This window comes from Telmatherina bonti (genome assembly GCF_933228915.1).
Source record: "Telmatherina bonti genome assembly, chromosome: 6".
In the NCBI taxonomy this organism is placed as follows: domain Eukaryota; kingdom Metazoa; phylum Chordata; class Actinopteri; order Atheriniformes; family Telmatherinidae; genus Telmatherina; species Telmatherina bonti.
In genome coordinates this window covers 37,107,605-37,124,673 of record NC_136624.1, presented here as the reverse complement: position 1 = coordinate 37,124,673, position 17,069 = coordinate 37,107,605, and the positions used below count along the sequence as shown (strand labels likewise).

The following is a 17,069-nucleotide window of genomic DNA, read 5'->3' as shown; positions in this document are numbered from 1 at the left end:
GGAAAGGCGTTGCATGTCATGGAATAGGTGAGTCAACTCACGCAACGTTGCTGCTGTAACTCCGTGAACTTGCCCTCCTGCTGCTCTTCTTTTGACTTATTGTGCCACCCATGATGATTTTCCCACAGACACTACTGGTTCCTTCAGCCGGCCAGCTTGCTCTGCAGCTCTTGACAGGTCAGCAGGTAACAGCGGTGGACTGCTTGGATAGCTTTTGACAGGTGGGTTCTCCCTCATCTGCTCTGCTGCTCTCAGAAGTCTCCTCCCTCATCTTAACTCTGTAATACTGTTTTAGTACAATGCAAGTGGGAGGGATTGGCTTGTGTGCTGTGTTGCCAGGTTGTGGGTAGAAACACATCCATAAAAAAGATGCTAGTCATGAGATAAAGTTGTATTTGGCTCTAAGCGTTGAAGTATTGTTGCTTCACCAGTTCCTGTCCTTGCCAGCAAATTTAATAGAACACAAACAGGTTACTGTTTCAGATCAATAACATCTGTTTTTATTGATATATTGTAAATAATAACAGATTAGTTACTTGTTTTCATTTCATTTCATCATTTTCTAATTCCCTTTTCCATAATATATTGGCATATCCAAAAACAACAGAAAATAATATTCCAGAGTTACAACAACTACTACACAACCATTATAGTACATTTCATGTAAAAAAGAAAAGAAAATTGGAGTAGGAAGAAGAATTAATCTTCTAAACCCTACCCCATCCTCATTTCAGAGTAAACCAACTGGATGGCATCATCTACAGCAAACACTAAGAACAAAACCGGTATGAAATACTCTATTTTTTTTTTATTATCAGTTTTTTGCATACAGTTTTAGAATGTACTCTTTATATTTCAATTTAAATTGAGAAGGATTTGAACAAATTTTAAAAAACACAATAAAAAATTCTCATTGCCTTATAATTGAACACATGCTTAACTTTACTCAACATGGCAATATTCTTACAAGTTTTCTTTTTAACAAATGCTATATATGATTTCCATTTGTGATTTTCAGCTGTTTGTTACCTGTTGCACGAGTGTGGCTGAATTCTTAACGTGTTTGGCCATCTTGAGTTTATCTTCTTCCAGCTGAGCAGAAGTTGCACCAGAAGCAGTGTTGGTGCATATTAAAGTAGCAGTAAGAAAGTACTTTTAACATCGTTCACAGTGAAAAAATGTGATCCTTCCTGAGGCCACAGCGGTTCCCTGCATTAAGCTGTCACATGCAAGTGCAAACAAGTTCTTTGTTTAGTCTTTGAGACACAGTGTAAAGATAAAACAGGGGAGATAACTCATAAAATATCATTTTAGCAAGTAGTTTGCACTGAAGAACCTGCAGTTTAAATGAATGTAGAACATTTTAGTCACCACATGTCTGTTTTTCAGCCATTCTGTATCAAATGTTTCGCCCTTTTTCATGCCAAACATTGCACTACTGGGTTCGTTCTGCTACACACTAACATGTGGAGTTTTATTTTTAACCTGCATCAAACGGCAAAGAAAGGTGTGTCCTGTATCTGACAGAGATATGTTTAAATCTTCCCTCCGGTGTTGATGGCTGAGATTAGAGCTGATTGATAAAAGGGGAGGATTGTCTTGCTCTTATTTACGTTTGTTGTACACGGATTAGCTGCAGCGCTCTGAAAACAGGCGCAGCCTTGTCATGGTTTCCTCTGCTGCCGTCTGCAGACGTGCAGACTAGCTTATCTTCTGGTTTCTGAACAATAATGATGGGATGAATTCAGCTGGGAAAGGTTTTTCATGATCATGACTGAGATAAAGCACATGTAGGATGTAGATAAACATGTTTAATCATATGTAGTTTAATTTAAAAAGTTTTTTATTTGTTAAAATTGTGTTAATCTAAATAAGTTTAATCAGAATCAAACGTGTCATCATGACATCACACATTTGGGTGAGTCAGGAACTGGAGATTGTTTGGACTTAATTAAAATTACATTAGAATGAAATTAGCTCATTTAAATCGGTCTGAATTTAATATATGCATCTAAATTAAATTAAATCTCAACATGCAGTAAAATGTTGTTCTGACATCCGTATCGGTCGATATCCTGCAGCCTCTTGCCTATCACGTCATGTTTAGGAATAAAGGAAACTTAAGTTCATCGCTCTTCTGACTGATGAAGGTTTCACCTGGAAATCACATAAATTATATAATAATCAAAATATCTAAAACAATTACCATCAGTAAAGTTGTGTTTTTTGTTTGTTTTTTTGTTTAGTTTTGTTTTTGTAAGAAAACATTATGTTATATAAGTCGGTGATTGTGGCTTATTTTACTTACTGTGTTAAAGTCTGAGCATGTTCAAGTAAAACTTACACAAATTTCTTATTTTATTTTACAAAAAATAACCCTTTGATGCATCATGTCCACCTATTTAAAGGCTCTTGTACCATATTTATAAGTGAGGAAGGTGTAGTGGACATTTGAGTCACCCAACACGCTGCCACTCACAGAAAAATAAACAAATATAGTATAAAAATGATAAAATATAGTATGTACACGTACATGTAATCACCAACTTTATCTCCATAATAAACAGGACAAAAAAGGCTATTCCATTTTTATGGATTATTTCTATTATATAAATATGAAAATATATTTTATTTTATGAATATTTCTATAGAATAGATTAATTAAATAAAAAGTCAAAATATATTAAGGACAAAGAAAAGTGTCTGTAGAAGTAAAATATTGCATGTGAAAAAATGTGGCATTGGTTTTTAATAATACATCAGAGGGTTAAACGTCTGCAGAAGTAACTAAAGAGACCCATCAAATAATGATTTATTCAGTGGAAGTTTTTAAGCTTCCTGAGTCGGTGGATTACTGTATTTTATACGTTATAAAGCACATTGTGTGTTTAGCACTTTGTGCTTCATAAATAAAGTTGCAACTTTATGGAAGGATGTATTTCTGTGAAAGTAATTCATTTTTGAAAAAATCTGGACAAAGATGTGAAAGAAGATAAATCAATATTCTCAAAGAAAGTTAAATTTAATTTGATTTTTTTTTAAAAATTTGTATTTAGATTAAATTGTCACATAAAATCAGTCATTTTATTTAAGATTATTCTTCTTGCAGCTCTTTTTCATGTTTTTTTTATTTTAATTACTATTTTTCATGGTGTTTTTTTGTATCAACAGTTAATAAACTAAAGTAAAAATGTCGCCACATAAGCAATAAAAAAGCTGGTATGTTTGTTTTGGTTTCACAGGCTAAAACATATAAATAGATTTATCCATTTACATTTAAAGCTGTTCTGTTTTTTTTATTTTTATTTTAAAGCATTTTCAGTTGTTAAATAGTCTGAACTACAGTCTTGTAGTCGCACTCCTTCCTAGACTCCACATTTGTAAGTTATAATCTGTCATGTGTGTCAGTTTCAGCTGCTGATCCAGACCCAGACTCAGACCTTTCCAGCCTGAAACCACTTTCATTTATCCTTCAGCGGAGCCGTCATCCGCAACTTTGTCACTGCAGTTACAGCCTGTGTGTCCAGGGAGAGGCGTGAAACCAGAAGTAACAAGTCTGAGAAACAGAGCTGTGTTGACCCCCCCCCCCCCCCCCCCCCAAACTTCCGCCTCAGCCACATCCGTCTGTGCTGCTGAATCCAGTCCTCTGACCATTATTGGCATATTGGAAGTGAAAGAGATTCAACTTGTTGAATGTTCACAGGAAGAGAAAAGTGTCCGTTTGCGTGTTTGCAGACCAGCCAACTTCAGCTTCAAGGCTTAGAGGAAATGAGCCACATTCCAGACACATTCCACAGTCATAAAGCTCCCACTATATCATCTTTTTCTTGTATAATAAATTAGTTTGCTGAACTTTATTTGGAAACTCGCAGTGTTTTAAAACTTCTCAGAAATGAAACTCTTTATTATAATCGTATTAGAGCTGTCATGTGGTTTGTGTCGGTGTGAAGTTGATCCTCTCTCATCCCTCGGTTTACATACCACCTTCAGACCAAAGCTGAATGGAAATTCCAACGAAACTATGGCTTCCTCCCAGCAAGCGAATCAAAGACTGCAGCTTTTCTTCCACGCCTGGCTTTTCCTGCTGGGTGTGTCTGGCTGTGACCTCATCCCCCAAAAACATCTGAATCCAGAAACTTCAGCAGTGTCGTCTACAGAAACCAGCCCGGATGTTTACAGAGTAACACATCATCTGGTTTACTACGACGACATGGCGGATGGTGGTTCTACAGTCCGTTCATTCAGCCAGCCTAACCACCTGAAACAAACTTTACTCATCAGCATCTAAATCTTATTAAGTCCTCTCAAAGGAAGCTTTTTGAAAACCAAAAGTTCTTCAACTCTCACACCACAAATGCCACAAACTGCTGGCTTGACCAGTGAGAGGAATTAGATTTGTGAAAAGAAGCTTTGTTTTCCAAAGACAATAGCAGAGCTTTAAAACCAGACGCAGCACATTCAGTGGAGCCGCTGGCAGACATGTCCAAAAGTCAGCAGATCAATAAAACACAGTTGACCAAAGCAGACATCATGATGTGAGTAACGGTGCACCTGAGAGCTGTCTCACGCACACACACACACACACACACACACAGCGTGAATCATACCTCTCTTCTCCGAGGACCGGCAGGCTGTGACGGTTCTGCTGAGATGTTCGCTGCTCTTTGGTCAGAGACAGAAACCCTGCGTTAAGGCTGCTGTTGGAGGCAAAGTTCTTGTTCTCTCTGCGTGGCGGAGCCCAGTCCATGTGGCTGGATGGGAAATGGGAAATAAACTTTCTGGGCTGGGAGCCAAGAACAGACTGGGGTTTTAAAGGCACAGCAGTCGCAGCCATATAAGGCTGAGTTACACTTTCCTCTCCACTGTAGCTCAGAACCACTTCTTCTGAAGTACGTATTAAATATATATGATAAAATCAGCAAATACATTCAGATTATGTTGTGACATTACTCCATAAACTTTTCTTTAAGAGCATGAGACTGTACATAAGTATTCTATGAGCTGTTTTCATTCTTATTTCAACACTTTAATGCTTTAGTTATTGTAAAGATTTTAGACATAACCACAAGGGATTTATTAGATAAGAAGTCAACTTGTATACTAAGCTGACATGGATCCATTTAATTACATGAAACATGTATTTTTCCCGCTTTTTGTCTAAGATATTTAAAGAAAAAGGGGTAGGAAATAGTGAGGCTGCAGTCCCAGACATCAAATCAAAGCGAAGCTAGACTGAGGCAAGGAGGTGGACACATGGAGCTGGGATTGGTGGTTAGGAAGGTTTAGTCACGAACACACCATTATCAGACTGGTTAACTTCCAGTACAGCATAACGTTCTGAAAGAGTAAGCCGGTGTCTCCATCTAGTGTTTTTTTCATGCACAGGCAACACTTTTCATGCTGCTACACTTGGATGTGCCTCCTTTACTGTGAAAAGTCATTAAAATGGTAAGTAGATGATTCAGTCAGGTGACTATTGTCTGCACTGCGCTGATCTTCTTTGCACCAAATCTCACCCTGAATCTGGCAAAACTTTCTATTTTTCTAAACTTGTGGATTTTTTATGTTAACATTTTGCACCTTGTCCAGAGACAACAGATGAAAACGAACATTGAAAGAAATGTTCCTTGATGTGTAATTTCCTTGTTAACTAAACAAACAAATAAAAGGCTTTTAAATTCTCCCCTGCAGCCTGGAACAGCTTCCAGACCAACTCAAAACTGCAGATGTTGCTCTAAGAGCTTCTAAAAATGTCTTTAAGAGTTGGGAGGGAAACTCAGCAGGTGTCAGAAGTGCCTTGTCCAGCTAACAGTGTTTTCCTTGTTCTGTTCTCCTCTTAGATTTATGTTTGATATGTTTTATACTCAGGTTTGTTTTTGTCTTAATGATTACTGCTTGTAAGGGAAATTATAAGTAGGGCTCCCATGAAAAAGAGATTTTGTAATCTTAATGCCACTTACCTGGTAAACTAAAGGGTTTACAATATAAATAAGAGCATTTTTCATTCATTTATTCATTCGTTCTCTCTCTATAGCGCTTAGTCCACTTAAGAGTTGCCGGGAAGCTGGAGCCTATCCCAGCAATCATCAGGGGAGAGGTGGGTACACCTGGACAGGTCACCAGTCCAACAACAGCTTTATTTTATGATTTACTGTTAACAGTTCCCTCTAAGTCATTATGTGACCTAATTCTGCCTGTTTCTGCAGGTTTAAAGCTTTTTTTAAGAATCAGAATTCAGATCCTAGAAAGACTCCATCCAGGTTTGTCCTCCATGTTTAGTTACCTGTCATTTAAACACTGTGTTTTTTTTTTACTTATAAAATGTTCAAATATAAAATCCCAGATATCACGTATCTCTGCAGGATCACTGTGTTGTTTCCAGGAATGGATGATTTCACTGCTCAGGTCCAGAGAGGAGACACACCAGCTGATCTCTACTGGTCAGAAAATCAGAGCATCAGCTTCATGCTGTTGTCTTCTCTGAACCAAGTCCACAAAGCAGGTTTTACCAACTTCATGTGTGAATGAGGTCGTAAATATTATTCTTTTCCTGCTTCCTTCTAAGCTCATTCATTCATTATCCAAACCGCTTAGTCTGATTAAGTGTCGCAGGTCCTTCTAAACTCATCATTTTTTATGATGAACAAGTTTTATTAGATAATTTATGCACCTTCCTGTAATTCCACTTTAGTCACCCTGGCAACAAGCATATGGATAATATGCTGCCACATGCTCCAGTTTTATATTTCTATGTAGATATTCAGGCATTATGTTTCTCAGCTATAGATACACATATAGGTAGACTGTGTTTTGTAGCCATTTATCTTCTTCCTCGCAGAAGTCCCATAACGTGACTGATGGCAGATTGGCAGTTTGTTTCTCCCCTTTTCTCTTTCATCGCCTCCTTGCAGATTTATGGGAAACTGTAAAGCAAACAAGGTCAATAGATCTGGACAGACTGCGGCCGAAAGAGACACTTACAAACCTGCAATAACTCATTTTTTCTGGCCACTTAGAGGCAGCAAAAACAAGCAGTGGACGTTCACAGATCAAGCTTTAATGCTGATAACAAGGAAGGTTAAAAACTGGATGAATTCAGGACAACCAAGCAGTGAATGAAAATGTTGATTATCCTACACTGAATCGGCTCTTGCACATAGAAATGTAAATATGATGAAGATTTTTATGTTGTGGAATGACTGGAAAAAATGTAGATGTTGCTGAATTTACAAGCTGCTTTTAAAATTTCTCCATCACTCAGAAAATGTGCTTTAAATGTCAGCTGCTGATCTCCATATGGACGTGATGAGGACTTACATCACTTGCAGTGCAGCCAGACGCCAGCAGCAGCATCCAGCTCGGGGGGATGGGGGGGGAATGGGGGGGCGCGACGCACAAACCCAGCTGGCCATATTGTGCAGCAGCTCCTCGCAAATCGGCTGCGTCACACTCAAACACACACTCGCTCTCTGTCTCTCTCTCACACGCACACGCATCCAGCAGCGCAATAAACTGGAGGAATAAAGGCAACCCATCGAGGGAAGAACACGGACTGGGAAGGCACCAGACTGAACTGGTAAGTGTTTGGATGCGGTAAATCCTCTTCTTGACGTTCACGGCGACGCATCGCTCCCATTATGTCCTCTGTGGTTACCAGGCTTCCCCGTGGCCCACAAAGAGCCTCACATCTTCCCCATCATCATCACTGGGTTTGCGCTGCTGTTAAAGCTGGAATTAAACGTGACAAATTCCACGTTTGATTTCTGTCGCCACGCGCGGTGCGCATGCTTCTCGTTCACCAGCGCTCTCCTTGCAGGGAAAATGGTCAAACTGGGGAATAATTTCGCCGAGAAAAACAACGGGAAGGCGGTTTCTGAGGATGGATTTGACACCATCCCTCTCATCACGCCGTTAGATGCCAGCCAGCTGCAGTTCCCTCCACCTGACAAGGTGAGATTCTCGTCCTCCTGTTTTTATCAGTGCAAGTCTGTCCAGCTGACTAAAACTGCGTCTTTCTACCAGTTCTGTTGATTTCTGAAGTTAAAAAAAAAAGGATTTTCTCCTGTGCATGTTTTCTCTTCTGACCAGGTGGTGGTGAAAACAAAGGCAGATTATGATGGTGAGAACAAGAAGGGAAAGCTACGATCTCCTAAAATTGCAGAGTTCTCAATAAGCATCATTGAAGGTGTATCTGAGCGACTCAAAGTAAGAATAATGTGTCTCATATTCCTTTTCTAATATCTCTCACACACTCCCACACACACACATAAGCTGGAGGGGAGGCAGTCGTCTCCCCGCATCTCAGGATATTTGTCACCCCCATCATGTGAAGATCAGCAGCATCTTTGCTCCTCTTGCTTCATGTCATCTCATCAGGACTAACAGGAAGACATCATGCAAACTGATTCACTTAACCCCACCCTGCAACAGTCATTAATTCAGCTGCTGCCATGGCGATGGCCTCCATCTCTCCCACCTATGTTAACATCCCCCCGGCTGATAGATGTTTTCACACCTTTTAAAATGATTAAAGCATGCGGGTTTGTGAAGGAAACCAGCAAAACACCATTGCTCCTGAGTGACTGGACTACATGTATTTTATAGATAAACCCAGACAGCTGTGTGTTCGCGATGCGTATCACACGTCCCTCCCTAAATGTCCAAAATCAACAGATGACATCGCTTCTGTTGGGCCTGTCAGGCTTCTTTTAGGGAGCTTTTATACTCTGAGATCTAAAAGGCAGGGAAGCCCAAAGCACCCATTGGTGCTTTGAAATCCTGCAGGCTGGCCTTTAATGGCAGGTAGTCCCTTTCATAAGCTCCTGTTGCTGTGCTTTGTTGACATTTTACTGTCTTCTCTGCTGTGTAACTGCACTAATCAGCCACACAGGTTCCTATCAGACCTGCACTAAACATCACCTCGCGCCACACAGAACTCTCCAGACAAGGGGTCCCGGACCCCAGTCCCCCAGGGCTACCATCCTGCAGGTTTTAGTGTTTCCCTACTACAACACATTTGATTCAAATGAAAATGTTCTGCAACTTGTTGTCTTCTTCTGCACCTGGCTGTTAAAAGTGGAGTATGTAAGATTTTCAATATTTAAAAAAAAAAAAAAAAAAGAACTAAAAAATAACTACAATCATAATTAGATAGTTTTTTTGTTTTTTTTTTTAAACATGTAGGTTCCAGTCTGTCCATATTTGATGTGTTATTAAATTACAAGTTTAATTAATGACATAGACCCTTCTTAAATGTTTGCCTACCAGTAAAAAAAAAAAAAAAAAAAAAAAAGTGCTTTTTGTCATTTGTCATTAATTAAACTTGTAATTTAATAACACATCAAATATGAACAGACTGGAACCAAAAAACTTTCTAATTATGATTGTAGTTATTTTATTAGTTAATTTATTTTGAAAATATTGAAAATCTTACATACTCCACCTTTAATGAGGCATGGATCTGGATCAGGTGTGTTGCAGCGGAGAAACACTAAAACCTACAGGATGGTGGTCCTGGCGGACCGGAGTCTGTGACCCCTGCTGTAGATGTCTTTGTCTTTTCACATTGAATGATTTTACATGTAAATACAAAGCTATCACAGAATAATTTGGTTTGTTTCACATGTAACTACTCTGAAAATCTTCAAAAAATACTTGCAACAAAACAAGATATCCATTTCAAGTGTTACATTTAAATTTATTTATTTATTCATTGTCCGAACCGCTTAGTCTGATGAAGGGTCGCGGGGAAGCTGGAGCCTATCCCAGCAGTCTTTGGGTGAGAGGCGGGGTACACCCTGGACAGCTCGCCAGTCCATTGCAGGACTCATTTCAAGTTATTTTAACGTTTAAAGAACATGTGCACAGCCCTGTCGTCACATGTCATGGTGTGGTTATGCACATGGATTTTTTCAGTAAGGTTATTAAACACCTGACAACTGGAATCCTAATTTCTCAACAACACAACTATAAGACTATTTCCACAATATTGCTTCAAACTACCTAAATTGCAAGTTCAGTAATTACAGTCTCTAATAAAAATGACTTAAGCATATTTTTGTAATAATCAGGCAATTTCTCCCACATTTCTTCCTGTCCCTCTTAGTTAATCAGAAACACCAGGAGCAGTTACATAAGTCCCCTGAGAGGTCTCAGCTCAGCTGCACAGATGGTCACACAAGCCGTTTAGCGGACAAGTTACTAAATACAGAATATCTTGTAGCCCTGACAGGCTGTTACTGTTGCTGCTTTAAGCTCACTGGTGCATTTTAGTCTTTCAAGACTGTTAACCTTTAACATTAAGCAAAGATCTGGTTTTAATTGGCCCAAATAGTTTAATAATGTTACTATTTGCAGATGATTCTAAGCATAAATTGATTTTCTATCCTTTCAGTTTTGCATTTCTAGAACAGCTGATATTTTGCTTACACCTTCTCATGGGATGTGATTTCCTCCTTGTGAGGGAAAGTGAGTTATTTTTACGTGTTTAAGCAGTAAACTGTTTGATTTAACTAACCAGCACCAAATGCTGCACAGAAAATAAGCATTTACCGCTTTATTGAAAGAGAAATTGTACATAAGGGTGTAATCACGGTTACTAGACAAACCAGCCATTTTACTGATCCGAGTTCCTGCCAGGACATGGAACAGCTGGTATTCCAAAAACCTCCGTGTCAACTCTGTTAATAATTGAATGACAGGTTGAAGCAGTTTATTTTAAATATTTCTAAAAACATCATTTCAGTCAGAAAAGGGTGGAGTGTCCTCTCCAGATCACAAAGTTCTGGGCTTGTCCCTCCCAGAGGAGACCCGGGGACGACCTGAGAGACCGAGGGATTACACGCTGGAGGGATTATATCTCTCGGGGGGGGGCTGGGAACGCCTCCCACTGAGCTGGCAAATGTTTCTGGGGAGAGGGAGGTCTGGGCTTCCCTGCTAAGAACCCAGCATGACACATATGATGCACAGTTTCTGAGACTTTATGGTGCAAAGTTTGCTCCAAATCTTGTGGAACACAATCTAATTTTTGTCTTTGCCCATTAATGGACACCAGAAAGCACAAGATGACACTTTAAACATTATGATATATATCATGGCTGTCCAGGGTGTACCCTGCCTTTCGCCCACAGACTGCTGGGATAGGCTCCAGCTTCCCCGCGACTTTGAATTGGATGAAGTGTTTAGGAAAATAAATGAATGATATATCGCATGTAAATAAATGAGAAAAAATTAAGTACTTTTTATATATATATTTTGTTAATGAGTCAAACAAAGACATTATATTAAAAACTATAGGCTTATCTAAACATTTTTAATGGGTTGGGTCTTTCTAGGTTAAGCAGCTGGGATGAGTGGTGGAAAATTGATGGATATTAAATATTGAAAAGTGAAATATCTTGTTTTTCAAGACTTTTTACAGCCTCATTGCTGCAGTTATGGGCTCACAGTAGTGAGAGGCATTTTGTGTTGTGTTCAGTGAACCTCAGTTGGAAGAAGGGAAGTTTTATCTCCAGCTCTCTAACAAGTGGAAGTGCCTTCAGTCAGGACACTGAACCCTGCATAGCTCCCTCTGTGTAAATGAGACCCAGTAAAACACAGTAGATATTCATCAAAGCTTAAAGGAAGTCATCCAAAATAAACCAATGAGACACCCTCATTCAATTCCTAAGTTTTCACTTCAGAATATATATTAAAAAAAAAAAAAAAAAAAAAAAAAAATATATATATATATATATATTTAAAAAAAAAAATCTCTGTTCTCTTTATGTTCTCTTTTCTGTTCTCTTTCTGCCCCTTTCCTGTCCTTTCCGGTCGGGTCCAGCAGCATAAACTCTGTAATACAAACTATTATCCAAAGCAAATAGAAAAATAAAATAAGAATCAAGAAATACAAGGGGATCATTACATCTATAAAAGTTCCCCTTGGCAAAATAAATTTGCTCAGCAGAACACAGCATCCAGAACATCAGTCTGCTTGCTTAAATGCTGGACAAGACAAAAAAAAAAAAAAAAAAAAAAAGATATATATATATATATATATATATATATATATATATATTAAAAAAAAAACAGTTAAATAAATGTAAACTGAAAAACATCCTGTCAATCGCAGTTCTTCAACATGAGCTAAATACAACCTGATATATTGCAGCGTGTTTGTGTTTAACAAAAACTGCAAAAATACAGAAGCAGGATGGGAAAATAGAAATACAGGCTCTGATTCAGTTGCTGGTTGAACCAACAGCCATTTTCTTTTTCATATGACTGTATCCGAGTGTGGGCGACTGGATGATATACTCATAATAACACTTTGAGATTTGGATTCAAAGGTAAAGTGCGTTATAAATTAAAATGATTATACTAATAAAAAAATCTGTTGATCTAACCTGCACTTTCTCCTTTTATCAGTTATAGAGGTTATTTATGGTTGTAAAAACTACTGAAGACGATGGATGGATGGATGGAAGGAAGGAAACCTTTAACTATTGATGATGAAACTGTCTTGCGTCTCCTTCAGGTGACCCTGCTGGTGATCTGTGCCCTGGCTTTCCTGGTGTGTGTGGTGTTCCTGGTCGTCTACAAGGTCTATCAGTACGAGCAGCCTTGTCCTGACAGCTTTGTTTACACGGTAAAAACTTTATTTCACATTAAAAACCGATGTCATCAGATCAGGTTGCCATTAACTATCCAACCTGCATTTGGTCTTTAAGGAAGTTTTAATATGAAGGCATCTTTCAGTTTTACCACCACAGATATTTTTGTTGCACAGGTAGTTTCTTTTTTTTCTTTTTTTTTTTTTGTTTTTAGAGAAGTAAATCACACTTTTCTGTTTTTTTTTTTTTTTTCTGGGAGCCTCTGTAAGATCTTGTCATGATGAAAACTAGTCTTTTGGCAAAATCTGGCATATTTAGAAGTTTGTTTTTTTTTTTGTTTTAATATGCTACGTCTCTTTCAAATAAATACATTTAAAAAGTGCTGATAAAGTGACTAAAGACATAAAAACGAGATGAAACATAGTGCACCTATAAATTATGCACATCAGTCTATTTAAAAAATGTCAAAAGCTGATCTGAATAAGTAGGTCTTCAGTCTTGTTGTCATCTTCAGCACCTGCCTGGTAATGAATCATTTATTCAGGTGTGTCACAGTGTGGAAACGCAAAAACCGGCAGGATGGTAGCTCACGAGGATCGGAGTTAGGGACCCCTGCTGTAGAGGAAGAGTCAAATCTTTGGCGTCAAGTAGAGGAAACATGAAATGAGATGCTGAAAGTGGGTGCTTTATGAAAAACTGAAAGGATTAATGGGGCTCAGACTCTGAAACAGAGGTTTAGGGAACAGGAGACATCATTTTCACACATGAACTGGCCACCACAGAGTCCAGAGCTAAATCCTAATGAGACTCTTTTGGATGTTCTGGAGGAGCTTTGTGCAACAGTTGGACTCTCCCATCATCAGTACACGATCTTTGGGAAGATTATTGCAGTTGGATGGAAATCAGTGTGACACTGCAGAAGCTTATTGAAACAGCGCCACAGTGAATGCTGCTGCAATCAAAGTCCAACATCATTTTAAAGTGGGATGTTTGTGGTTATGTCTCTTCAGTTATCTGAGCTTCTCAGCTACATTGTATATCAGAGTCTAAGGTTCATTTATGTCACGAGTACTTGTATCATGCAGGTTTTTTGTTATGTAGATGTGATGAACTCTACAGCTGAGCACCATCTTCTTGTTTTCACTCAATCTTTAATTTCTGAACTTCCAACCAGTTTATTGAACTAAGCATCTTCCTGAGTCGTATCATTGTCGACTTTTGTGCCTTTTTCATTGTACATGTTGGCTGGCTTACCAGAGTCATGTTTTATTCTCTTCGGGAGCAGCAAGGTCGCTGTATGCCGGCTGGGCTGTATGGCAGTTTCCCCCCTCAGGGCCCTGGGGGCCGTGGACGTCTCTTCACCCTCATCAACCACTACAACATAGCCAAGCAGACCATCACACGGTCGGTATCACCATGGATGACCATCATGTCTGAGGAAAAGGTAACCCAGCAAGAGACGGAGACTGCCCAGAAGCTGGCTTAACCGACCCGGGATCAGGAGGTGGTCTCAGATGCTGCAGGAAAATAAATAATACGCTTGTGCCATTCAAGCAAAACTCAGAGTCCCGTGGCTTTCTGTGGGTGAAAAAAAGAAAAACTTCTCTTGCTTGAGGTGCTATGCTGCCTTGTTGATGTAGTTTGGTCAGCTGTTGTGTACAGTAGCTGGAAATATGTGGAAATTTTCAACACATTCTCAGCACAGGGGTGGGAGGGGCGGGGGGTCTTAGTTTGGTGGATTCATGATTTGTTTGAATAGCATATGTCGTTATTTATTTACACAATAAAACAGTGGCGAACGTAGAAAAAGCCACAGAAACACTGACACACACACGCATCGTCTTTGTACATACACATACGTAACAGAACTCACTTTAGTACTCAGATTGTGAAACGACTGTGAGCCATCTTGTGTGTGCATTGCTTGTTTTATCGCACATGCACGCACGACTAACAGCAATCAGTTCGCTTTGAATCTTTCTTCTTTGAGAGAGCATGTCAGACCTCTTGAGATCAGGCAAATGGTAAAGTTTTAACGAAGTGGTGAAGCTAGCAGCATATTTGCCACTGGGCTTGTCTGTGCCGAAATGTTTTAATGTCATGATGTAGTGAAGAGGTGAAGCTTGACCTCAAAGAAACGTACCAGCAAAAAAAGAAAAGAAAAAAAAAATAGATTAAGTAGTGGTGTTTTCAATGATTGTTTTCTCCATCTGAACCATTTGTGAACACAGTATGCTTTAATTTGCTGGCTCCAGAAGTCTTACGTTCTACAGCATAACTTCTATGCTACTGTATTGAATGTTTTTGCTAGTGAAAACACTGTATTGCGCAATGCTTCGCACTGATTACCGTCACCACCGACATTAGTTAGGTTGATTTAGTGGAACAACCTGAAAGTAGTTGCTTGTCTTGTTGCTTTTTCCTGTATTTGTCATTTAATTCTGTACTTTTTACAAACCATGTAACGATTACCATTTAAGTGCATTTGCTACATAATGTTAAACGAAGAACTCAAATAAAGTGCCCACATTTCAAACTTATGTCTGAATGTTTAAACATTTTCATGATTTATTGTCTTTTCAGTGATGCTGAAGTAAATGCAGCTAACAGCTCTTCAGAGTTCAGATCAAAATGTATTTTAACCCGAATGAACAGATCAGCAGAAGCAGCCAACGTTTCTTTCTCTTAAGCTGAACCACACTGATACGCTGTGGCTTTTTAACCCCCACTAACTCTGAAAGCTCAACATAAATATTAAATTCATCTGCAAAAACATCACATGCTCGAGTAAGTTTTGCAAAGAATCAGCAAAAACAAGTTAAACCATTAACACTCGTGTGGTGGAGAAGCACTGACTGGTCATCCACTGGACAACCGCTTGGCTCTACAGATGTGCACTCAAACATCAAGTCGATGTGGAAAACACTGAATGAGGGTTAAAAGATCAGCATCAGAGAGAAACTTTCATTTCCACTTGGAGACACAATGATGTCCATGAAGAAGTTGTGCAAAACCTTCAGCAGAATTGTCACGGTGTCCATTCAGTCTGAGTGATGACCTGAGGTCATAACCAGGACCAGTTCCAGATGGTTTCCTGCTAAACTGTCCACCGTTGCAGTTGCGTTAGCTGTCATACCAGTCCAGGAAGAGGAGGGAGAATGAACACATAACCAGGAAGAAGAGGATCCATACTCTGAAGCCAGCATTGTTTTTGATTGCCTTGGAAAGAAAACAATTAACTTTAGCCATCTTTTCTTTTTTCCATTGCAGATGTGACTTTTTACAGTAAATAATACCTCTCTTATATCCTCGTTGCCTTCTTTGACATTCTCTGTTGCACCCACGACTTGTTGGTGAATGTTATCTATCTCTGTTTCCTGTCAGGATTATGTGAAATGGATTATCAGTTTATAACAAATTCTTCTTCATAGATTGCAACAAAGTGAGAGAATGAAAATGACAGCTTGGCTTACTTGATGCAGAACTTTTTCAGCAAAGATCTCCTGAAGTCGCGAAATCTCCACCACTCTCCCCTCAATTTGCCTGGTGGGTAAATATAAGATAAAAGAATACCATTATTTAACCCAATATCATTTATATGTTTATTTTCATATTAATACAACTATTTTTTTAACCATTTGGAAGAAATATGTCTGCTTCTGGCAAGTAAAGCAAAAATATCACCAGGCAGCAAGTCTGACTAATTACATTGTACAACACATTCACACAAGATGGTCTTTGAATATTCTTGATTGAATGATGCATGTAAGTTATGTGCAGCTGAGACTCACCTTACTTCATCCACCAGGCTGTTCATCTCACTGACTAGTCTCTGGTTTTCCTGCTCAAACTAGATAAAAGTACAACACATCCTTCAAAAGTGAGCCTCACTCAATGTTTGTTCAGTCATGCATAAAGTTCAGCATATATGAAAGTCAGCTGCATTATCAGCTACAATTTTAGGTTTGCAATGTTTCAATGCCAGTCAAAAGAGTTCCTGTGAAATGAAACGTAATCTAAGAATAAGTCCACATTCAAGAGACACATATTATTCGCAAAAATCTACACATTCTGTAAAGCGTGTAGGATAAATAATAATACAGCAGCACACCATCTGGATCTCCTCAGGAGAGAGCTCATCCTCCACTCGGCTCTCCTCCCACAGGTTGACAGAGTTGTCCTGGACTTCTGACACGCTCTTCTCTCCTGAAGAAAATACAGATGCACAAAAACAAATTTATTGTTGCTATGTATGAGGTCACCAGTAGTTTGAGCCAGAATAAAATAGAACATATACATAAATATACATACATATACACATATGTGTGTATGTATGTGTGTCGCTATGCATGTATGTATGTATGTGTGTATGTATGTATCCGTGATGTATGTATGGATGTATCCATGTATGTGTGATGCTTTATATGTATTTATGTATGTATGTGTGATGCTATGTATGTATATATGTACGCATTT

General features: G+C 38.9%; 2 protein-coding genes across 2 annotated transcripts in view; one reads left to right on the top strand and one right to left on the bottom strand.

The window, feature by feature from the left end:
* The first annotated feature begins 7,492 nt into the window (after positions 1-7,492).
* Positions 7,493-14,215, top strand: LOC306757610 (neuronal vesicle trafficking-associated protein 1-like). Its single transcript, XM_079242717.1, has 5 exons — positions 7,493-7,576; positions 7,658-7,950; positions 8,089-8,205; positions 12,518-12,628; positions 13,879-14,215. Exons 2-5 carry the CDS (start codon positions 7,822-7,824, stop codon positions 14,077-14,079), a joined length of 558 nt encoding a protein of 185 aa, XP_079098843.1. The 5' UTR covers positions 7,493-7,576; positions 7,658-7,821; the 3' UTR covers positions 14,080-14,215.
* Positions 14,216-15,122: 907 nt separating this feature from the next.
* The window catches only part of stx18 (syntaxin 18), a 24,115-nt gene continuing 22,168 nt past the window's right edge, over positions 15,123-17,069 (bottom strand). The window contains exons 7-11 of the mRNA XM_079241451.1: positions 16,705-16,799; positions 16,385-16,443; positions 16,067-16,136; positions 15,890-15,970; positions 15,123-15,812 (exon numbers count right to left, since the gene is read on the bottom strand). Of these exons, the coding sequence (XP_079097577.1) occupies positions 15,717-15,812; positions 15,890-15,970; positions 16,067-16,136; positions 16,385-16,443; positions 16,705-16,799 (401 nt within the window). The 3' untranslated portion in view covers positions 15,123-15,716. The remainder of the gene's footprint in view (positions 15,813-15,889; positions 15,971-16,066; positions 16,137-16,384; positions 16,444-16,704; positions 16,800-17,069) is intronic.